This window comes from Cetorhinus maximus, chromosome 4, assembly GCF_964194155.1.
Source record: "Cetorhinus maximus chromosome 4, sCetMax3.hap1.1, whole genome shotgun sequence".
Classification (NCBI taxonomy): domain Eukaryota; kingdom Metazoa; phylum Chordata; class Chondrichthyes; order Lamniformes; family Cetorhinidae; genus Cetorhinus; species Cetorhinus maximus.
The window spans coordinates 168,526,562-168,552,103 of record NC_135882.1 but is presented as its reverse complement, the minus strand read 5'-3'; the positions used below and the strand labels follow the sequence as shown (position 1 = coordinate 168,552,103).

The following is a 25,542-nucleotide window of genomic DNA, read 5'->3' as shown; positions in this document are numbered from 1 at the left end:
AGGTCTCTCTGCTCCTGCACATCCTTTAGAATAGTATCCTTTATTTTATACTGTCTCTCCATGTTCTTTGTACCAAAATGTATCATGTCACACTGCTCCGCATTGAATTTCATCTGCCACCCATCTCCCCACTCCACCAATGTGTCAATGTCCTTTTGAAGTTCTACACTGTCCTCCTCAGTTTACAATTCTCCCAAGTTTTATGTCATCTGCAAAGTTTGAAATTGTCCCCTGCACACCAAGATCTAGATCATTTATATATATCAGGAAGATCAAGGGTCCCTATACAGGTTTCCTCAAGTCTGTTGTGTGGCGCTGTACCGAATGCCTTTTGGAAGTCCATATACACCACATCAAAGGCCTTGCCCTTATGAGCCATTCAAAAAGCTCCAACAAGTTAGCTAGTCATGATTTTCCTTTAACAAATCCATGCTGACTCTTCCGAATCAATCCACGTTTTCCCATGTGACTATTAATTCCATTCTAAATAATTGTTTCTAGAAGTTTTAGAAGTCAGGAGTCTGTTGGAGTACGCTCCACTTACCTGGATGAGTGCAGCTCCAGCAATACTTAAGAAACTTAAGACACCATCCAGGACAAAGCAACCCCTTTGATTGGCCCCGATTCCACAAACATTCACTCCCTGCACCACTCACGAAGAGTGGCAGCAGTGTGTCCAGTTCAATTTATGGTCAATGGTAACCTCCAGAATGTTGATAGTGGGGGATACAGCAATGGTAATGCCATTGAATGTCGAGGGGCATGTTGGATTCTGAAAAAAGACAATGTGTCGAAGCTTTTCATCTTGCACTCATCAGGACACTCGCATTAAGGCACTTAACAGCTTTCCGGACTTAACATTGAGTTCAACAACTTCAGATCATGAACTCTGTCCTCCATCCACGCCCCCTTTCCGATCCCCCTTTTTCCAATAATTTATAAATTTTTAAAATATATTTTTCTTTTCCCACCTATTTCCATTATTTTAAAATTTATTTCCATCCATTGTTTTATCTCCACCATTTAGCCTATTTCGATCCCTTCCCCCCACCCCACCCCCACTAGGGCTATCTGTCGCTTGCTCGTCCTGCTTTCTACCCTTAACATCACCATTAGCACATTCCTTAGCTAATATCACCACCGTCAACATCCCTTTGTCCTTTTGTCTATGACATCTTTGGCAATCTCTTCTTTGCCTCCATCTATCACTGACCCTCTATGCAGCTGTACCTCCACCCCCCTCAATCAGCTTATATTTCACCTCATTTCTATTTTTCCTTCGTTCTGATGAAGAGTCATTCGGACTCAAAACGTTAACTGTATTCGTGTCCGCAGATGCTGTCAGACCTGCTGAGTTTTTCCAGCTATTTTTGTTTTTGTGTGTGCGACATCTTTATAGTGTATGAGAAGACAGTGTTGATTGGTTGGCTAAGGGTCTCTGGTAGAGGCATTGCTATGCAGAATGCACCAGTTAATGGTGACTGACTGGTATTCTTGCGATTGTTCTGATGAGTGCTAGACGAAAAGCTTTGACACTATATCTTTTTTCAGCAATACTCAAGTTAGATTCTCTCTTGTTGGAGATGGTCATTGTTTGGCGCGAATGTCACTTGCCACTTGTTAGCCCAAGCCTGGATATTGTCCATGTCTTGCTGCGTTTGGACGTGGACTGCTTCAGTATCTGAGGAATCGCGAATGTGTTGAAGGTTGTGCAATCATCAGTCAACATCCCCAATTGTGACCTTATAATGGAAGGAAGGATCGATGAAGCAGCTGAAGATGGTTGGGCCGAGGACACTTCCTTGAGGAACTCCTGCAGTGGCCTGGAACTGAGATGATTGACCTCCAACAACCACAACCATCTTCCTTTGTGCTAGGTATGACTCCAAACGGCGGATAGTTTTCCCCCTGATTCCCATTGACTCCAGTTTTGCTCGGGCTCCTTGATGCCACACTCTAGTGAAATGCTGAAATAAACACAGAAAATGCTGGAAAATCTCAGCAGTCTAGTAGCATCTGTGGAGAGAGAAGCAGAGTTAATGTTTCGAGTCCATGTGACCCTTCTTCAGAGCTAAACGGAAGTAAAATGTGATGAAATTCATACTGTTTAAGTGGGGTGGAGCAGGTGAAGCTGGATAGAAGGCCAATGATAGGTGGGGGCAAAGAAGAGATTGACAAAGATGTCATGAACAGAAGGACAAAGGGATTGTTAATGGTAGTGGTAAGCAGCCTTGATGTCAAGGACAGTCACTCTCACCTCACCTCTGGAGTTCAGCTGTTTTGTCCATGTTTTGAACTAAGGCTGTAATGAGGTCGGATGCTGAGTGGCCCTGGCGGAACCCAAACTGAGCGCCAGTGAGTCGGTTATTGTTAAGCTGCTTGATTGCACTGTTCCATCACTTTACTGATGATGGGTAGGAGACTGATGGAGCGGTAATTGGCCAAGTTAGATTTGTCCTGCTTTTTGTGTACAAGACATAACTGGGTAATTTTCCACATTGCCGGGTAGATGCCTGTGTTGTATCTCTACTGGAACAGCTTGACTAGGGGCATGGCAAGTTCTGAAGATCATGTCTTCAGTATTATTGCTGAAATGTTGTCAGGGCCCATACCCTTTGCAGTATCCAGTGCCTTCAGCAGTTTCTTGATATCATGTGGAGTGAATCAAGTTGCCTGAAGGCTGGCATCTGTAATGCTGGGGGCCTCCAGAGGAGGCCGAGGTGGATCATCCACTCAGCACTTCTGGCCGAAGATTGTTGTGAATGATTCAGCCTTATCTTTTGCACTGATGTGTTGTGCTCCTCCATCATTGAGGATGGGGATATTTGTGCAGCCTCCTCCTCCAGTGAGTTGTTTAATTCATCACCATTCGTGATTGGATGTGGCAGGACTGCAGAGCTTAGCTCTGAGCTGTTGGTTGTGGGATCTTTTAGCTGTGTCTATTGCCTGCTGCTTCCATTGTTCGGCACACAAGTAGTCCTGTGTTGTCGCTTCACCAGGTTGACACCTCATTTTAGGTATGCCTAGTGCTGCTCCTGACATGTCTTCTTGCACTCTTTATTGAACTAGGATTGATTCTCTGGCTTGGCATGGTAGAGTGGGGGGTGGTATGCCAGGCAATGAGGCTCCAGATTGCGATTGAGTTCAATCCTGCTGCTGTTGCTGATGGCCCACAGTGCCTCATGGTTGCCCAGTCTTGAATTGCTAGATCTGATGAAACCTATCCCATTTAGCACGATGGTAGTGCCACACAACACGATGGAGGGCATCCTCAATGTGAAGACAGGACTTTGTCTCCACAAGAACTGTGCGGTGGTCACTCCTACCAATACTGTCATGGACAGGTGCATCTGCGGCAGGCAGGTTGGTGAGGATGAGATCAAGTATGTGTTTCCCTATTGTTGGTTCCTTCACCACCTTCTGCAGACCCAGTCTAGCAGCTATGTCCTTTAGGACTCGACCAGCTCAGTTTGTGGTGGTGCTATAGAGCTACCCTAGGTGTTGGGCATTGAAGTACCTCACCCAGAGTACATTATGCGCTCTTGCTACCCTCTGTGGTGTTCAACATAGACGAGTACTGATTCATCAGCTGAGTGGTGGGGCGGTATGTGGTAATCAGTGGAGGTTTCCTTGCCCATGTTTAACCTGATGCAATGAGACTTCATTGCTCCCAAGGAGCTCCCCCACAACTATATACCACTGTGTCCTCACCTCTGCTGGGTCTGACCTGCCGGTGGGACAGGGCATACCCAGGGATGGTAATGGTGGTGTCTAGGACATAGTCATACTCATGGAAAATACCTTACAGACAATGTCAGGCTGTTGCTTGACCAGTCTGAGACAGCTCTCCCAATTTTGGTACTAGCCCCCAGATGCAGGGTCGACAGCGCTGAGTTTGCTGTTGTCATTTCCAGTACCTAGGTCGATGCCAGGTGGTCTGTCTGGTTCTATTCCTTTTAGGCATTTTAGCAGATTGATACAACTGTGAGTGGCTTGCTAGATCACATCAGAGGGCGGTTAAGAGTCAGTGACATTGCTGTGGGTCTGGAGTCACACGTAGGATGGCAGATTTCCTTCCCTAAAGGGCACTAGTGAGCCAGATGGGTTTTTACAACAATCGACATGGTTTCATGGTCATTATTAGACTTTTAATTCCAGATTATTATTGAATTCAAATTCCATCATCTGCTGTGGTAGGATTCGAACCCCAGTCCCCAGAGCATTACCCATGGTCTCTGGATTACTTGTCCAGCGACAACACCATTACACCACCACCACCCACTTTGCATCTCCTCAGATATGGAACAGGTCGTAGTTGCATATGGCAAGATCTGGACAACATTCGAGACATGGCTGATTAGTGGCAAGCCACATTCGTGTCATACACGTGCCAATCAATGACCATCTCCAACAAGAAAGAATGTAACTGTCCTCTCTTAACATTCAGTGGTATTACCATTCTTGAATTCCCCACCCTCCACATCCTGGGGGTTACTGTTGACCAGAAACTGAAATGGGCCAGGCCTTGGAATTCTGCATCAAGTAACTCACCTCCTGACTTGGAAATATATCACCGTTCCTTCACTGTCGCTGGGTCAAATCCTGGAACTCCCTTCCTAACAGCACTGTGGGTGTACCTACACCACATGGACTGCAGCGGTTCAAGAAGGCAGCTCACCACCACCTCACGGGCAACTAGGGACGGGCAAAAAATGTGAAGCCCAAATCCCGTGAATGAATTAAAAAAAATCAAAGCAGTTTGAAATGTTTATTTAGCTTGCCATGATATAAATATTGAACTTATGAGAAAAAATCTTTAAGGGCTTTTCTTTTGGTTTGCTAAAGACAGGTAAAATGCAACTTAATTAACATGTCCCAAGATGATTGTGACATATCTTGTCTCCCCCAAATCATTTTGTGATTTAATTCCTTTTCTCTGTTGGAAATTAATTGCAGATTATAGATTTAATTGGCCCCAAAACAAAAAAATGTGAAATGATACTTCAAAGGAGCTGGTTAAAAACAAACATGCTAATGTTCTGTCTTTAATCACACCATTAAGAATAATTCTCTGGAAGTTGTGTTGTGTTTGTGCTCACTGAATACTGTGCGAAGCAAGGCTAGGTAACTGTAAAACTGTACTTTATGCTGTCTTCTTTATTCCATCTTCTAAATGTTGTGTAACTTTTGAGTCTTCACGTCTATATTGCACAGTCATTTCTTGTTGTGAATACAGGAGTAGGCCATTCAGCCTCTCAAGCCTGTTCCCCCATTCGACTAGTTCATGGCTGATCTGTACCTTAACCCCATTTACCTGCCTTGGCTCCAACGTATAAGATCCTGAGGGTCTTGACAGGGTGGGTGTGGAAAGAATGTTTCCTCTTGTGGGTGAATCTAGAACTAGAGGTCACTGTTTGAAAATAAGGGGTCACGCATTTAAGACAGAGATGAGGTGAAATTTTTCCTCTGAGGATCGTGAGCCTTTGGGACTCTCTTTCTTAAAAGGTGGTAGAAGCAAAGTCTTTGAATATTTTTAAGGCAGAGATAGTTAGATTCTTTATAAGCAAAGAGGTGAAAGGTTATTGGGGGTAGGCAGGAATGTGGAGTTGAGATTACAGCCACATCAGCCATAATCTTATTGAATGGCAGAGCAGGCTTGAGGAGCCAAATGGTCTACTCCTGCTCCTAATTCATATGTTTGTACGTTCCACATTCTGTACCCCCTTGCCAAATGAAAATCCATCCATCTCAGTCCTGAAATGTTCAGTTGATCCCCTCACCCGCAACAACTTGTTGTGAGAGGAGCTGGGGAGATAAAAAGTGCTGTTGTTGATATGTCCCAGTCTGTGGACTGACTAGATTTGGAGAAAATCAAGTGTGAAGTCATAGGGAACTAGGTAAATGGTTGGTGAGTATTTTGCTTGTTTTGATTGTTTATCTTTTAAATACTGGTTCAATTTATTGGCAACTGTGAGGTTTTCTTCATAGTTTTTTTGCAGTAGCAGTAGTAAAGCTTATTGGGAATAGTTGGGTTTATTAGTTAAAATAAATAAAAATAAAATAAATACAAATAATTAAAAAGAACTAGAACTTCAAAATGAAATGATTTAAATACCTAAAACACATACCTGCCAAGTTAAGAAATGTATAACTTTTAGTTGTAGCTAATACTAACATTTAATAAACACAGTAAATTGTAGTTTACATAGGAATAATATTCTAAGTTATTTAAGGAAGCAATTACATTAACTAAATCTTCTTAATCATCTTCTTAGGCAGTACATCGGGGTTGAGGATGACTTGCTTCCACATTAAAAATGAGTTCTCAGGAGACTGAAGAGTCCAATGTGTGACCTACAGTCTCTGTCACAGGTGGGGTGGACGGTGGTAGGGGGACGGGTGGGTGGGTGCCCAGGTTGCCATGCGCTCCTTTCGCTGTCAACACTTGGCTTCAGCTAGCCCTTGGCGATGAGACTCTAGGTGTTCAGCTCCTTCCCAGGTACTTTCCTTCCACTTTGGACAGTCTTGGGCCAGGAATTCCCAGATGTCAGCGGGGATGATGCACTTTTTCAAGGAGGCTTTAAGGGTGTCCTTGATGTGTTTCCTCTGCCCTCCTGGGGCTCGCTTGTCGTGTCGAAGCTCCGAGTAGAGTGCTTGTTTCGAGAGTCTCGTGTCAGGCATGTGGGCCATGCGGCCCACCCAGCGGAGCTGATCGAGCACGATCAATGCTTCGATGCTGGGGATGTTGGCCTGAGTGAGAACGCTGATGTTGGTACGCCCATCTTACCAATGGATTTGCAGGATCTTGCGGAGGCAGCACTGGTGGTACTTCTCCAGAGTTTTGAGGTGCCTGTTGTACATAGTCCACGTCTTTGAGCTATATAGGAGGGCGGGTATCATTACTGCTCTGTAGACCATGAGCTTGGTGCTGGGTTTGACGTCCTGGTCTTCAAACACACTCTCCCTCAGGCGGCTGAAGACTGCGTTGGCACATTGAAGGCGGTGTTGAACCTCGTTGTCGATGTCTGCCCTTCTTGAGGTGCTGTTTCCTGCATTTCTTTTGCAGTTGCCGCACAGTGAAGATCATGTGCGTTGTGCCCCTTAGTGTGCGGAATCTGCATTGTGACTCTGGGAGGAGCTGTTCAGCCACAGGGAGAAGGCGATTGAGGAGGAACCTGCGATGAGCTTCCCTGTGGCCGACAGCAGGGAGATTCCTCTATAATTACCACAGTTGGACCTGTCACTCTTCTTGAAGATGGCCACGATTATGGCGTCTCTGAGATCTCCTGGCCTGCTCTCCTTATTCTAGATAAGGGAGATGAAGCCATGTATTCGTGCCAATAGCGCTTCTCCGCCATGCTTTAGTGCTTCGACGGGGATTACATCTACTCCTGATGCCTTGTTACTCTTTAGCTATCGAATGGCCTTTTCTACCTTGAGCTGGGTTGAGGTTGTGCTGAGATAGTGGCGGGTAGCCTGCTGCAGGATGGAGTCGAAGACACTCACATTGAAGACAGAATCTCTGTTAAAAAGATCTTCGAAGTACTTCTTCCAGTGGGCGCTGACTGCCTCTCTGTCCTTGATGAGCGCCTCTCTGTTTTTGGCCAACAGTGGAGTGGGGCCTTGGGTGCTTGGGCCATAGGTGACTGCGCTAAAGAGACCTCACATATCATGGTTGTCGGCTATCTGTTGGATCTCCTGCACTTTCTCCAGCCACCATCTTTCTTTAGGTTGTGGATTTTTTGCTGGACCTCAGCTTTCAGCTGTCTGTAGAGCTGTTTTCTGGCTTTCAAGCTGGGCTGCTGTTTCAGGTTCAGAAATGCCTTGCGCTTGCAGCTTATCATCTTCTGGATCTCCTGGTCATTCTTATCGAACCAGTCTTGGTGTTTCCTGGTTGAGTAACCAAGCATCTCTTCACAGGCGCTGATTATTGAGGGCAGGCCAGGCACTGTTATGGCATAGCCGATGGTAAATGCTGAGTTGTTCAAATCCCAGAGGGAAACTTGAAACGACTGCCACAACTTGTATAAATTTCAAGATGCATGCCTTGAATTCAGTAGTAATAAGACTCCTAAGTCTTATAGGTTTTTTCAAAACTAGATTAAGCATTTATTAATAAGAGAAATAATTTTAAAGCACATATATATGTCTACAAATTACTACTATAATAATTTCTTGATCTGACTCCCAGTTACACTTTCATTAAGGCAACAGTAAGACTGATTGATTTTAAAAGACTCAGACAAAGAAACATGATACCCTGACAATCCAGTTCAATGTGAGTTTCCTTAACTTCAGTATTTTGTAGACAGCAGCTTGAGGTGTAGAGGCTGAAGGTTTTTCACACTTTTTAGATCTTAGAATGCCTACCCTTACACACAGCCTTCACTCTTTTATCCATATTTTCCCCTTTGAATGCAATCTCCCATTGTTTCACTATGTCTTTGGACTTTAAACTTCCTGATAATAAAAATATTTCATAGTACCAAGTTTTACCAGTAACCTTTGGGAAAAATAAACACACTGTTTCTTACTTCTCATAGCTAGGTGTAATATTTCACTCCTTCTCTTTGAATCCAAACTAGTCTGGTTTATTTAAAATGTAAATGTCCCCTTTATCTCTTATATTTTAAACTTCCCCCATGTTTACCTACTTAACATTTCAAACCCATCTTATCTTTGTCACATCAAAGCCTCCAGATCAGCTGCCTTTAATCCAACTAAGTCTCTATCTCTCTCTCACGCACGCACGCACGCACGCACACACACACACACACATGCGCACACACGCGTGCATACACACACACACATGCATGCACACACACCACTATTGTACAATAAATTCCAATAACATTATTATGACAGGCGCTGTGGACACTCTGCGTGTCTGGGTCACTGGGAGCTGCCAGGTTGGCAGTGAGGCACTGACTGAAAATGGCTCTCTTATCAGGGTCCTTGAGTTGATTTTCATGCGGCATTGTTTCTGTTGCCGTCGCTGCTTTGGGGTTCCATTGACGTTGATGACAGAGCAAATTAGGCGGTGATCCACCCAGCAGTCGTCGGCTCCTGTCGTGGTGATATTCATGTCCTTGTGGTCCCTTGGTTGAACAATGATGCATTCGAGCAGATGCCAGTGCTTGGAGCGAGGGTGTTGCCATGAGGCCTTGTACTTGTCTCTCTGAGACGGCCAGCTAGTTCGTTTCTAATGGCGAAGCCAACCCTGTGGAGGTTCTACTGGTTTACCTTTCCAGAAGAAGGTGTAACCACCAGCTTGTTTCTTGAGCTAGCCTTTCCCTGCCCGCTGGGCCTCACATAAGGACAGCGATGTCAATGTTGAAACATCTGATCTCCCGGGCAACGATAGCAGTATGCCGTTCCGGTCTGTCGCTGTTGGGGTTGTCCATGAGGGTCCTTATGTTCTAGGTCCCGAACTCCATTTTAAGGGGGTGGAAGATGCTTGTGCATGAGTTCTTTTAACGTGGGGTGACCGTTGCACACCAGCTACCACACAGGCTTGACGAAGCAAAGCCTTGGTCTAGTGGCAAGGGGCTCCGAGACAACTGGAGACCAGGCTCCGCCGTGGGCTTAGGACATATAGACGCACATACTCCTACTGTCTTTTTTTTTTCTCCTTCCCACAGTACCTCTTTCCCTGGGATTCATAAAGAGCAGTGGCGGCCTCACGATCCTGCTGTCGGCCTGTGTTGTGCCACTCCGGGCAGTAACCACCAGGTAGTGATTCCTGCCCCTGGGTCCTCAGGATGGTGATTGAAATGTTGCAGACCTGAAGGATTCTCATTTAGTTCACTGGAGACAATGGAAGTTGGAAGTTCCTGGCTGTTTCATATGAAATTGTGGCTGAGCTCTCAGTCTCCATCTCACTCCAGCGCAGTCGCCTGTCTTCTTGTGCACCCCAGCCGCTGCACCAACCATTATTGCCCCGGTCCCCGCTGCTCCGGCTGCTCCTCCGGCCGTTCCCAGGGCTGGCCCCACGTGTGTGACTAAATAAATTTAACTAAATAACATAAGTAACAATGGCAGGACAGGTGTTATGTTGCAGCTGTGGAATGTGGGTATTTTCTAGATGCCAATCTGATCCAGGACAAACACATCTGCAGAAAGTGTAAGCAGCTAGGAACATAGGAACAGGAGAAGGACATTCAGCCCGTCGAGCCTGCTCCACCATTCAATATGATCATGGCTGATTGAACACTTCAATGCCTTTTACCCACACTATCCCCATAAACCTTTATGTTATTGTTAATCAAAAATCTATCAATTTCTACCTTAAACATACTCAATGACTGAGCTTCCACGGCCCTCTGGGATAAGAATTCTAAAGATGCACAACCTTCTGAGTAAAGAAATTTCATCTCAGTCCTAAGTGGCTTCTCCCTTATTTTGAAATTGTGTCCCTGGTTCTAGACTCCCCAAAAACCTGCATCTACTCTGTTTATTCCTTTAAGTATTTTGTAGGTTTCAATGAGATCACTTCTCATTCTTCAAAACTCTAGAGAATACAGGCCCAGTTTGCCCAATCTCTCTTCATAAGAAAGTCCCTCTATCCCTAGAACAAGTCTGGTGAATCTTCATTGCACTCCCTCTATGGCAATAATATCCTTCCTGAGGTAAGAGGACAAAAATTGCACACAGTATTCCAGGTGCGGTCTAACCAAGCTTCTATACAATTGAAGCAAGACTTCACTACTCCTGTACTCAGATCCTCTTGCGATAAAGGCTAACATTCCATTAGTCTTCCTAATTGCCTGCTGCACCGGCATGTTAGCTTTCAGTGACTTATGGACAAGATCACCCAGGTCCCTTAGTACATCTACACTTTCTAATCTCTTATCATTTGGGAAATACTCTGTACATCTGTTCCTTCTACAAAGTGGATAACCTCACATTTTTCCACATTATTTTCCATCTGTCATGTTCTTGCCCACTCACTAAGTCTGTCCAAATCCTCCTGTAGCTGCTTTACATCTTCCTCACAACACACACTCCTGCCTAGTTTTGTATCATCTGCGAACTTGGAAATATTACATTTGGTCCCCACATCCAAATCATTGATATATATTGTGAACAGCTGGTGCCCAAGTACTGATCCTTGCGGTACCCCACTAGTCACAGCCTGCCAACGCAAGAATGACCCGTATATTCCTACTCTCTGTTTTCTGGCTGTTAGCCAAATCCTTAATTCATGTCAGTATATTGCTTCCTATCCCATGTGATTTTATTTTGCTAATCAACCTCCTGTGGGGGGCTTTATCAAAAGCCTTCTGAAAATCCAAGTATACTATGTCCATTGACTCTTTTATCAATTTTGTTACCTGGAGGATCAGGATTATTGATTATTGATCTGGAAGCCAAACTGCAGACACTGTGCAACATAAGGGGGGCGGTGAGAGGAGAAATACCTGGACACTTTGTTCCAGAAGACGGTCACACCTCTTAGAATAGAGGCATTTGTTTTGGTCACTGGTGAGGGATAGGAGGATGTGGCCCTGAGTGAGGCAGGGGCAAAGGGACCAAGCAGACAGTTGTAGCGGTGCCTCAGACTTTGCAATTGTTAAACAGGTTTGAGATGATTGTTACCTGTGTTGATGAATGTGAGGTTGGCAGGGTGGATGAGCAGACTGACCATGGCAGCACGGTACAGGAAGCCATTCAATTGCAGGGAGCAAAAAGGAATGCAGTGGTAGTAGGGGACAGTATAGTGAGGGGGATTGACACTGTTCTCTGCAGCAAAGAGCAACGCACCAAATTAAGAAGCAGAACCTCAAAGGTAATAATCTCTGAATTATTCATGAGCTACGTGCAAATTGGCATGGAGCAGATAAGATTAGAGAAATGAATATATTTCTCAAAGACTGGCGTGGGAGACGTGAGTTCCGGTCTGAGGGGCACTGGCACCAGTATTGGGGAAAGTGGGGGATGTACTATTGGGGCAGTCTACACCTGAACCATGCTGGGACCCATGTTCTTGCGAACTGCATAACTGGGAAAGTAGAGAAGATTTTAAACTAAATAATTGGGGCAAGGAATCAAATGTGGGCAGAGATATGGTAAGAGAGGAAGGTATTAATATGGGAAATGATAGACAGACCATGACAGGAAGGGACAGAGAGTACAAGTCTCATAGTAAATCAACAGATAAGGCTAGAGGTTACAAAAATAATAAAGGGACAAAACTTAACATGCTGTATCTGAATGCACATAGCAGCTGAAACAAAACAGATGAACAGATGGAGCAAATAGAAATAAATAAGTAAAAATTAATCGGTACGACAGAGTCTGCAGGGTAGCATAGATTGGGATCTGAATTTTGAAGGGCATGTGACTTTTAGAAAGGATAGGAAGTTAGGAAAAGGTGGAGGATTGCTCTGTTAATTGAAGACAATATTAGCACAATAGAGAGGGGTGACCTAAGTTCAGGAAACCAGGATACAAGAAGCGGTTTGGGTAGAAATGAAGAATGATAAAGGCAGAAAGTCACTTGTGGGAGTGATATACAGGCCCCCTAACAGTAAACACATGATAGGGCGGGGTATCAAAGAAGAAATAGTGAGAGCTTGTCAGAAAGATACAGAGATTATCATGGGGGGTTTTACTCTATATATAGAATGGAATAATCAGAAGGGCAAAGGTAGCATAGATGACGAATTCATAGAATGTTTGCGGAATAATTCCTAAATCAGCACATTCTGGAGCCAACCAGAGAGTAGGCTATACTAAACCTGGTATTGTGCAATGAGATACGATTAATTAATGATCTCGTAGAGAAGGCGCCCCTAGGTAGCAGTGATCATAAAATGATTCAATTTTACATTCAGCTTGAGGGAGAGAAGACTGGGTCTGAGACTAGTATTTTAAACTTAAATAAGGCCAATTATGAGGACATGAAAGCAGAGCTAGTAAAAATAAACTGGCAATTTATGTTAAGGGATAGATCAATAGAGATGCAGTGGCAGACATTTAAGGGGATACAGAATACACATTCCAACCAGAAATAAAAATTCCAAGGGGAGGACCGACCATTTGTGGTTAACCAAAATCTAGATTAGAATCTAGAACTGGGGGGTCACTGTCTAAAAATAAGACATTTAAGACAGAGATGAGGAAAATTATTTCTCTCAGAGGGTTGTGAGACTTTGGAACTCTCTTCCTCAAAAGGCGGTTGAGGCAGAGTCTTTGAATATCTTTAAGGCAGAAGTAGTTAGATTCTTGATAAGCAAGGGGGGTTAAAGGTTATCAGACGTAAGCAGGAACGTGAAGTTTAGGTTAAAATTACATCAGCCATGATCTTATTGAATTGCAGAGCAGGCCTGAGTGACCTACTCCTGCTCCTAATTCATAACTCGTATGTTCGTACCTTCGTATGTAACTTTTTGGGGGAAGAGAGTGCCAGATTTTCACATAAATGCAGGGTTACGAGATAGTAATTAGGAATACTGTGTTTTTTCCTGGCCTTTCTCTCAATACTGAAGCTTATCGTGACTGATGCCCATACTGGCCAACAAGTAGGAGAACATGTACTGATTTTCATTCCCTAACCTTCTTCACCTCTTCAACTTTCTCTTTTAGCCTAAGACATCTTCAAATCCTATCTCTTCAAAGGTTTTGTTCACCCCTCCTAATATTTCCTCCTTTGGCTTCCTATCTATTCTTTTTCCTTAAAAGTCTGTTAAGCAACTTGGGATGTTTCTGTATGTTAAAGTGTTATATAAATACAAACTGTTGTTCTCTCATTGCTTTCTAAGTGCTGACTATAGTTTCACTCTTCTTAGCTTAAATTAGTGAAATTTCCACATATTTAACATTCCGGGATGTAGTCAAACCTGTTCAACCCTTTGGCAGCTTTGATTTCAATTGGCGCGTTAACTTTTAAAACAAAAATGTGTTTGTGGTAAATTTTGTCCTTATTAGGGCAAAATAAGGCACTGCGCAATGTTCTAACGCTTGATGACATCTTAGATGTGCTCATAGGTATTTCTTTAGCTAAATTAAATCTTCTAACATTATACATCTGTAGCTACAACCTGGCTGGAGGACTGGACTGATACTACCTTTATCCCCCTTCCGAAGAAAGGTGATCTGAAACAGTGTGAAAATTATAGAATAGTTGCTTTGATCTCCCACACTCATGAAATCTTGCTCAGGATCATCCTGGAGAGAATCTGGATAAAGACAGAGAGTGAGATTGCTGATGATCAAGTTGGATTTCAAAGTGCAAGATAAACCAAAGATCACGTCACTAATCTTAGAATCAATTGCGCAAAGTCCAAGAACATTAGCAGACAATTTGCATGCTTCATTGATTTTGAGAAAGCATTCGATTCGGTCTCACACGAGAAACTCTGGTTGACAATGTTAGACATGGGATACCCACCACATTTAATCATCTTGCTAGCCAAACTTTAATGAGCTAGTTAATGAGTGTTTGGCCCCCCTCTAGGAAAGGTTCAGAGTCAAAAAGGGTGTTAGACAGGGGTATGTCTTCTCATCATATTTATTCAACATTCGAGCAGAAATGGTTGAGGGAGACGCTTGATGGATGCACAGTTGGTATATCGATTGGCGGGTGGAGAGTTTTGAATCTTTGATATGCTGATGACATTATTCTGCACACTAACTCGGTGGAGGAGCTACAGGAGTTGGTGAATTGTCCTGATCAAGTTAAATGAAAACAGTCTCCTGATCAATGTTGACACGACAAAGGTAATAGGGATGGGTGGAAAGACTTAGAAAATTCTGATTAATGGAGTTCAGCTTGAACAGGTTGATACCTTACACTATCTTGGGTCACTCATAATAATAGAATAGAGTCTATTATGAAGGATATGATAATAGGACACTTAGAACATATCATTAGGATTAGATAATATCAACATGGATTTGTGAAAGGGAAATCATGATTGACAAACTTACTGGAGTTTTTTGAGGGTGTAACTAGCAGAATAGGTAAGGGAGAGCCAGTGGATGTGGTGAGAATTGGTTAGCAGACAGGAAACAGAGACTAGGAATGAATGGGTCTTTTTCAGAGTGGCAGGCAGTGACCAGTGGGGTATTGCAGGTATCAGTGCTTGGACCGCAGCTATTCACAATAAATATCAATAATTTTGATGAGGGAACCAAACGTAACATTTCCAGGTTTGCTGACAACACAAAACTTGGTGGGAATGTGAGCAAGGAGGAGGATCTTAAGAGGCTTCCAGGCGATTTAGACAGGTTGAGTGAGTGGGCAAATACATGGCAGATGCAGTATAATGTGGATAAGTGTGAAGTTATCCACTTCAGTAGGAAAAACAGAATGGCAGAGCAATATTTAAATGATGATAGATTGGGAAATGTTGATGTACAAAGGGACCTGGGTATCCTTGTACACCAATCACTGGAAACAAGCATGCAGGTCCTTTCCCTCTTCAGCCCTCCTCCCTTCCCCCCTTCCGCTTTTTCTTCCTTCCCTGCTTTTCCCCCTTCTCCCCCTTCGCCCTTACCCCATCCTCCCCTTTGCCCCCATCCTTCCCTTCGCCCCCATCCTCCCTTCCCCTCTTTCTTTGATTCTTTCCTTACCCCACCCTCTCCCTCCCTTTCACCTTCTCCTCCCCTCCTCCACCACCACCCACCCTGAGCTATTCCAAGAGCAGACTGTTACACTGTGGTGTGGCAGGACATGTTTTGGGGTTGTGGTTTCCCCCACGTTCTAATTTTCCTCTCTGATCTCTCATTTTGAAGAGTGTCAAGTCGAGCTTAAGTCAAATACAGAGCAGGAGGATCTAAGGAGGTTGTGTCTAGACGCACTCTCAAATCTTCTACCAGATGGTTTCAGACATCATTGTCACAGATTTGGAAACATATTGCTTATCAGCCAATAATAAGTTACGTGAAAAAATGTAGAAATCTTAGAAGATGAAAGTATGTGACTTATTTAAGAGGAAAGCAGCACATTCATCTTAGAATCACGCAGGAAAGAAGGCTATTGTGCCTATGTCAGCTCTTTGAAAGAGATGTTGAACAGATAATTTGGAATAATGAATGTTTTTCTTGTACATTTTTAACTGTGACCTATGTTACTATTGCTGGGTTTAAGATTATATCTGTTTGCTCTACATTGTTGTACCAATAATCTGGGGGGTTGGGGGGCGGGGGGGGTTTGGGGGTGGGGGTGTGCAAGATTTGTTGAAATGGTTACTTAGTAGATCAAGATTTTTATTTCCTCTTATTTTGTCAGGTGATGCTTTCCCTTGGACTATCAGTCTCAGCCAGTTCAGTGTGTATACTTTACTCGGGCAGCTGAAGGCCTGTAACCTCATGGAACCCTTGGGCTGTACTTCGACTCTGGCCATCACTTCTCACAAGCTGCAAACCTCCGGCCCTGAAACCAGACACTCGTTTGTCGTCTGTCTCCACGTGGACCTGGAGTCTCTGGAGATGAAATGCTCAAACCCTCAGGTTGGTGTTGGCTCAGCTAATTGATTTATTGTGGGGAAAATAAGAAAAGACTTTCTTTAAGTTAGTTTGTCCTGTACTTTATAGGAGAATCCTTATTCCATTAAACGTCTTAGCTCTCTCTTTTGAGTTTGGTGACCAAGATCGGGGAGAAAGATTAGTTTACCGCTTTGATGTGCTCTCAAGTTTTTTGTAATTTAGACTCTTCCAAAAAAAATTTAGTAACTGCAGTCTAAAGTGCATCTTAAAACTGATGGAGTAAAATCAGTTGCAGATGTGCAGTTTCGAAAAGTATTATGTAGCAGAATTAATGTGCAGCAGCTTTGAAAGTGTCCACTGGAGCTGCTTGTTCAAGAGTTTATCATAACTTCACACAATATGTTTATAGATGTGGGCTGTAACATTAAAGAGATTTCAGATTTAAATAATACGGACTTAAGTTCCCATTAATCGACTGCATTCCATACAGTGGTGGAAATCTTCTGCCAAACTTGAAATTCTTCATATTTTTGTTATCTCAAGAAAAATCACTTTGCGTTGATTTTAATTGTAAAAGTCTAGGGTTTCGCATACTGCCACCAAATATGCTTAATAGTGGTATGTTTTAAATTGTTTCCTAGATTAGTGGAACATATTTAAAAATTATTTCTGAACACCTCTGTTCATTGTATTTATTGCAAATTTGCTATGGAAAATTATTTCAGGTGGCAAATGAAGCAATGGACACACGAGGAGAAACTTACCCAGCGAATGGTTAAGATCTAGAATGCACTGCCTGAGAGTGTGGTGGAGGCAGTTTCAGCTGAGGCATTCAAGAGAGAATTAGAATACTATCTAACAAGGAAGAATATGCAGGGTTACGGGAGAGGGCTGGGGAATGGCACTCGGTGCATTGCTCATTCAGAGACCGGGCACTGAGACAACAGGCCGAATGGCCTCCTCCTGCGCTGTAACAATTCTGTGATTCTTTGACTATGGATAAGAGATTTTAATTTTACTCAGCTGTATTTCCACAATTGAAATGCAGTTGGTTATATATTCTTAACCTTTTGCTCGCAAGTCTTCAGGTAATGTAGTTAATTGAAACCGCTTTTTCAGGTTTTTACCTGTGCATTTGCTATGAGAAAAACTACTGCGGATTCCATTTGTAATATGGAACAAAAACCATGCAGTAAAATCTAAAATTGCACAGTTTGCTCCTCCAACTCCCTGTCAAAGTTTTAAAAATTGGCTAACATGTAAATTTTCATTTTGTCATTGAAAAATTACCTGTACTGGAATGTAACATCGCTCTGCTCTACCAAATCTCTCAACTTTAGATAAGATTGGATTTTCATTAGTCTTTGAAGCTTGCTGGTAAAGGCAGTGACATTAGAAATTTGAAACGGAGACCTATGAATTCAAATGAATTTACATAGTCTTAGCATTAAATCGTTAACTTCTGAAAAATGGAAACATTGATAAAATAGAGTATATTAGAAGTTGTTTTCCTATTGTGCTTGGTATATCTGGTCAAATTACTTTTAAGCAATTCAAATTATGTATGTCAGAATCGTTAAGGGTGTGATAATTAGGTTTGGTAGCTATTCTTCTTTTGGATTTAGTGTCTGGAATAGGAAGCTGCTTAATGGAATGTAATTGGACACATTGTGCCAGAATCTGCTGGCAATAGACTAGTGAGTTTTATGCTCACACTGTTAACCAGTATGTAAATAACCTAACAATTTGTGGCAAGGAAGAGATACGATGTAAGTTGCAAATCATTACAAGTTGTTGGACGATTTGTGCTGCTTTACCAGGAGCCTCATATAATGAGATCTTGTTGTTAACCTCCCCGTGAATTTCAAGATATTGCTGCATATGCCTATTAATTCCACATTAAACTCACCGCAGAAAGTTAGGTCAAGTATTTTCCAGCATAAGGACCTTTTCAGTGACAATGTTCTTGCAATGCCGCTCCACCTCCTCGGTTCAGAAAGCGAACTATAGAAACTGAGGGCTCTCATTCCTGTAAGTTGTAGATTATTGATGGAGATTTTTCAAATTTACAACCAAAAGAATTTCTTTCTTTCTTTCTCTTTCTTTTTCTCTCTTCATCCATCTTTCTTTCCCTCTCTATTTTTGTTTCTGTACCTGATTTGATTCTAATTCACACTATTGCTATCTCTGTTCTTCTGCTTCTTTCTTGAATCTTAAATGTAATTGATGAGGAAGATAGACTGCTGTCCAAAATGATCCGTCGACTTTGCACTTCCATCAATTCCTGGAGCAAAAATCTTTAAATCTGAAGGATGAGGAAATCTTTACTAAACAGGGCTTGAAACGAGAAACACTCCACCAGGACATTTTGGGTTGATAACCACCTTTCAGAATGATTAAGGGGGAGTAAGATGGAGCAACAAAAATGTCCCTTTCATTTGTCCTTTTTAAGCAGAATAAATTAGAATAATCTCATTCCAGTGAAGGTCAATCTGTAGTATAGAAACAATCAAACTTGTGCTCCAGAACTAGCTGTGCCCTTAGCCAAGCTGTTCCGTAATAGCTACAGCACTGGTATCTACCTGGCAATGTAGAAAACTGCCCAGTTGTGTCCTGTCCACAAAAATCAGGACAAATCCAACCAGGCCAATAACTGCCCCATCAGTCTAGTCTCAATCATCAGAAAAGTGATGGAAGGGGTTGTTGACAGTGCTATCAAGCGGCACTTACTCAGCAATAACCTGCTCATTGACGCTCAGTTTGGGTTTCGCCAGGGCCATTCAGCTCCTGGCCTCATTACAGCTTTAGTCCAAACATGGACAAAAGAGCTGAACTCCCGAGGTGAGGTGAGAGTGACTGCCCTTGACATCAAGGCAGTATTTGACTGAGTGTGGCATCAAGGAGCCGTAGCAAAACTGGAATCAATGGGAATTAGGGGGAAAACTCTCCATTGTTTGGAGTCATATCGAGTACAAATAAAGATGTGGCTGTTGAAGGTCAATCATCTCAATCCCAGGACATCACTGCAGGAATTTCACAGGGTAGTGTCCTGGGCCCAGCCATCTTCAGCTGCTTCATCAATGACCTTCCCTCCATAAGGTCAGAAGTGGGGATGTTCGGGGATGATTGCACAATGTTCAGGACCATTCACAACTCCTCAGATACTGAAGCTGTCCGTGTCCATATGCAACAAGACCTGGACAACATTCAGGCTTGGACTGATAAGTGGCAAGTAACATTCAAGTACCAGGCCATGGCTTTCTCCAACAAGAGAGAATCCAAGCATCTCCCCTTTACATTCAGTGGCATTACCGTCACTGAATCCCCAACTATCAACATCCTTGGGGGGGTTACCATTGACCAGAAACTGAACAGCCATTTAACTACTATGGCTACCGGAGCAGCTCAGAAGCTGGGAATTTTGTGGACAGTAACTCAACTCCTGACTCCAAAGCCTGTCCACCATCTACAAGGCACAAGTCAGGAGTATGATGGAATACTCCCTGCTTGCTTGGATGAGTACAACCCCACCAACACTCGAGGGGCTCGACATCATCCAGGACAAAGCAGCCCGCTTGATTGGCGCCCCATGCACCTTCTTAAACAACCACCCCCTCCACCACCAACCAGCGGCAGCAGTGTGCGCCATCTACAAGCTGCACTGCAGCAAGTCACCAAGGCTCCTTCGACAGCACCTTCCAAACCTTTGACCTTTACCACCTCGAAGGACAAGGGCAGCAGGCAAGGACACCGCCACCTGCAAGTTCCCCTCCCAAGCCTCACGCCATTCTGACTTGGCACTATATCGCCGTTCCTTCACTGTCGCTGGGCCAAAATCCTGGACCGACCTCCCTAACAACACCTTGGATGTACTAACATTACAGAAACTGCAGAGGTTCAAGAAGGCAGCTCACTGCCACCTTCTCAAGTGGGCAATAAAAATGCTGGCCTAGTCAGCAATGTCTGTGTCCCACGAAAGGATTAAAAAAAGAGAATTCATTAGGATACTCTTTCTTTCCAATGAAACTAATTTTGAATCAGGGGTGGCGACAAAGCAAAATTACCAGTAAGAAGATAACAGGAACGAGGAAAATAATGGCAATAAAAAATGACAGACTCCCAGGACTAGATGGTGCCCATTCCAGGATTTTAAAGGAAATAGGCAAGAACATTACAGATGTCCTAATTATAATCTGCCAAAATTATTTCAATTTGGGAATAATCCCTTTAAATTTAAAAATTATGCAGGTTACTTTGCTATGGAAAGGAACAACCAGGGGATTATGGACCAGTTAGCCTGGTAACAAAAGGGAACCCAGAAGTTTTCTATAGTGGGCATACAAATAGCAAAAAGCTGGCGAGAGAGTAGGAGGTGGGGCCTATTGGGGAGCATGAAGGCAGAAGGCATGGCTGAGTAAATTAGTACTTTGCATCTGTCTTTGCCAAGGAACAAGATGCTGCTGGTTGGAAAGTTTAGGAAAAGGGGGCATTGTCTAAAAATTAGAGCCAGGCCTATCAGGAGTGAATTTAGGAAACAATTCTACATGCAAAGGGTGGCAGTAGTTTGAAACTCTCTTCTGCAAACTAATTAATATTCGGTCAATTCATTTTAAATCAATTTTTGTCAATTGAAGGTATGAAGGAATATGGGGTTAACGTGGGTGTATGGAGTTCGGTTGCAGATCAACCATGATTTCATTAAATGGAAGAACAGCTTCAAGAGGCTAAATGGCTTATTCTTGTTCCGATCTGCATGCTCTCATCTCCCACCCTGACTTTTTGAATAAATGCTATGGAGGTTAAACTGTTTCAAAGAATGAAGACACCCTGTACTTATAGTAGCTCGATACGTTTAATGCAAATTGCTTAGGGTAAACATTCTGTTATTTTCTTCAATTAAAGTTACCAGATTCTACACTGACCCTTTCATCCATCCAGGTTGTGTTAGAACCACCCAGCCTGGATTGATAATTAAAACCTTCCATTCAAATTTGAAATAACTCAGTGAGACAACCAAGGTATTGTCCAGAAAGTAGAAAAAAAATGATCACACTCACGTAATAGAGCGGTTGCTTTTCTGATGTTGGGGTTGCAGATGTTGTCGGGCAGAATTTAAGGCACTTCATTTTGCACCTATCTTGAGCTTGAGCTTGAAGTGCCCAGAAAAAGAGTATTCCATGTTCCCAGCACTAGAATCCCTTACCATGGTGAGCGCAAACTTCACAAAGCAACAGAGGTAGAACCTAATGCATTTTGTCCTCTTGCCTCTGGCCCACAACTCAGGTTACACACAAGTATTTTAAAGCTAATAAGTCATAAAACTCTGGGAGATGGGAGGATAGTAATTTAAGTAGCTGTATAACAAAAGGGAGTATGTGAAGAAGTACTTCAACACTTTTGCAGAATCTTTGTAACATTGATTTCCCTACCCATGAAATCCACCCCTTATTTTTACATGGAAAACCTACCAATTTTTTTGACACCAATTTTCACCCTTTTGTATTTATAAAGCATTAAAGCTAAAAATAGAAATCTCTTATGAATAATGTTAATTGAAGAAGCACTCCAAACATAAGGTTATACTAAGGTGGCTGCTTGAAAATTATCAGTGATGGTTAAACCTTTGAGATCAGCTTCATGTTTCTTTGTGACTGGGGCAATATTAGAATGAATTGCATAAAGTGGAATATTAAGTTTTCATTAACTGAGGAATACTTAAACAACATAATGCTGTGTTCCATTTATCAATGTGATAGTTAAATTGGAATGTTGTATATATTATAATAAGCACCTTGTTGTACCATATTATGTTCAAGGCATGATCATTCCAGCATAGAATCACTTAATGCAAAACAGCTTCTAGTCTATTTCCTCTAAGATCTACCTAAGTATGTGAGTTAGCACTCTGTTGATTGCAGTTGACCTGATACAGTTTTGTATATTCTATACTTAGTGCCACATTTTTTATTAAGTCTGAACATAGCTTGCTTGGTGTACTCCATTTCCTTTAGATCTTGGAGCCCAAAGAAAGATGACACACATGTATATAGTTCCACATTCATCATGGTGTCCTAGAATTTTGGAGCTTCAGATAAAACAGTCCAATTGTGTACGGTGACACCAAGCGTGTAATGTTAAACCAAAGCCCCATCTACCCTCTGATATGGAGGTAAAAGATCCCATTGCACTATTTCGAAGAAAAGTAGGGCAGTTATCCCTTGTGTCATATTTATCCATCAATCAGCATCACAAAAACAGATTATTTGGTCGTTATCATTTGCTGTTTGTGGGAGATTCTTGTGTGCAAATTTACAACGTCCTGTGGTCATGAAAGACACTACATAAATGCAAGTCTTTCTTCCTCCAGTGGACCAACAGAACTTAGGCAATTTTTAACGCACCTCACTTGTTAACAAAGCATTAAAAGTCTACATATTCCACAGTTAAACAGTGTGGTGTCTAACACATTCAGTTTTTGTACAGTGTAACAGATATCTGGAATTATTCAGGCAATTGCAGAGTATGTTAGGAATTTCCATTATTGCTTTTCTCTGATTTCATGAACAACAATGTGCGACACATACTGACTCTTATTTTAGATGATGGCATTGGGCATTGAGCTCATTTCCTGAATAATTAAATGCTTGGCTGAAAAGAAAAATAGATTTTTACTTCTAAATATTCACTAATAGTTGGTTTAAAATAATGAATAACGGGAACTAGATGATTACAGTTATCAGATTGCATTTACAATATTGTGCAATTGCATGGAGCGCAAGTTAAAGTACACTACAGAATACTTGATTCAAAATATAATCTATTGTATTTACTCTTTGCTAGCTTATATTTGATTAGAATGCTTTTACCTTGTAAAATTATCCACTTTCTCTTCCTACTGTTATTCTGATTGCATGAACAGATTGTGCAAAAAAAATCTATTTTCTTGACGTTTGCTGCTTTTCAGAAGTGTAACTTATTGTTTTCATTTTGCCTTCCATTTCCCTGGCCACAAGGTACCTGTCCTCTCTACTAGGGATAAAGTAGACTTTATGCATCTGTTCCAAATGCTGCAAAAGTCAAGTCACCTTACTTTTGAAGTATATTTTTTTAATACATATTTGTTCAACTGATGATGAATCATAGAAATACACAGTACAAAAAGAAGCCATTCAATCTATCATGTCTTTGCTAGCTCTTTGAAAGAGCAATCTAATTACTCCCACTTCCTGATCTTTTCTCATAGTCCCTTTTTTTCCTTCATGTATTTGGCCAATTCCCTTTTGAAAGTGGCCATTAAATCGACTTCCACCTCTACTTTCAGCCAGTGATTTCCTGCTTTAAACAACTTGCTGTATAAAATAAAATTCTCCTCATCTCCCCTGTGGCGGGTGGAGTGGGGGGGGTGTGGCAGGTTGGGGGTGCCCAAGCAGCAACAATCTACCTTATATTTATGCTCCTGTTTCTCATTGGCTCCCACAAGTGAGCCAATACTTGCCTCTAATGGACTTCTGTTTCCATGCCTGTGGAAATGGTTGCTGTGCAGTCTCCAATCCATTGACAGTGATGTTCCTTTTCTGCCGCTAGGCCAAAATCCTGGAGCTCCCTTCTGATAGCACTGCAGACTAGATGGACTACAGCTTTTCAAGACAGCGGCTGACCGCCGCCTTCTCAAGGGCAATTAGGGTTGGGCAACAAATGCTGGCCTTGCCAACGATGTTCACATTCTATGAAAGAATCAAAAAGAGGTCAAAGTCATATTGAATTCCTAGAGGCCTGCCACTTAAACTGGGCAGGTGCTTTGGACTCCTGGTGACAGAATCCTCTCAAAATGGGGTCAGCCGCATCACCAGTCAACCAGCCGATAAAGATACCGACCCTATTTTGAGGTTCATAAAGTCTTATTGCCTGACGAAGGCAGTCAAAATCGACCTCAATTAGCTTTTGTAATGTACGAGAGGCTTAATAGGATGGCTGAATGAGGTTCCTTTTGTAAGGCTACAACAGTTAATAGCTAGTCTCTGTAAAGGCCTTTCAATATAGCGGCATTTCCTGAAACTTCACATGACACTGTGTTATACATGTAAGTTTATTGCTTTAAATATAGCCTGTGTAAGGTCCACAGAAATGGATAGTTTGTTCAAATAAATTATAGAGTGTGGCAAAATAGAGCAATTTGTACTATTAGGAAATATTTATGGAGAAAGCATTACAAATTCAGTGCTCAGCAACAAGTAAACTATTGACTAAAACTTTGTCTAACATTAATGGTTATACAGTATGTAGTAAATGATTTACTGTGACTATTGCTGTTTTTATAATGCTTGCACTCAGTACCACACAAGATGCGTTTCCCATTTTTCAATAATTTCTTTGAACTCAGTAAAAAAAAACATTGTGCATCTAATAATGTCAAACAAGGCTGGTTGCATGTTGTGCTTCTCCTTTTCCACTTAGTTGTTCTACGAGGAGTGGTTAAAGAAAACTTAATTCACTCCTCCACTATCTTGTTTGCTTAAAACAACATTAAACTGGAGCCTACATTTTCTTAATTCCATGAGTATTTGTTGAAATAATGCATTGCAATCAATTACAAAATATTAGTTTTCTTTGCTAAATTGATGGTTTGTGGTTTAACATGTTGGTCACCCAAACATTGATTACGTAGTTAAAGTCTAATCCACAAGTCTTGATGACCTAATTTTTGGTTTCAGTGCATGTCATTATGTTGTGCTTGGAGACAAGATAATGTAGATTAATTTGGCATATTTTAATTTCGATCTTTTATCTACTAAATGTTTCCTTTAAACCATTGACATCTTCGAACATGCAGAAACAGTTGAAGGAAGGTGCATTTTGGCGAACTATTGAGTTGTGAGAACCTACAAAAGCTCTTTCAAGTAGCTGCATTGCTGTCGTTCAAGCCCTTTGCAGTCAAGTTGCAAAGCTCTACGGGCAGAATCGTCCCAGATTTGCACTAAGTGCGGTAGCAGGCGGGGAAAAGGATGATTTACCTGCCGGCCACAATAGTGGCTTTTCACACCATATCATCCCATTCCCACCTCTTTCGTTATGCATTCCCAAGAAACACACTGGGTCGCTAGCCTCTGATTC

General features: G+C 42.2%; 1 protein-coding gene across 3 annotated transcripts in view; it reads left to right on the top strand.

The window, feature by feature from the left end:
• Positions 1-25,542, top strand: part of vps13b (vacuolar protein sorting 13 homolog B) — a 1,109,808-nt gene that overhangs the window by 700,893 nt on the left and 383,373 nt on the right. For all 3 annotated transcript variants that reach the window (XM_078541117.1, XM_078541119.1, XM_078541118.1), the window contains exon 24: positions 16,235-16,455. In XM_078541117.1, coding sequence (XP_078397243.1) covers positions 16,235-16,455 — 221 coding nt within the window. The remainder of the gene's footprint in view (positions 1-16,234; positions 16,456-25,542) is intronic.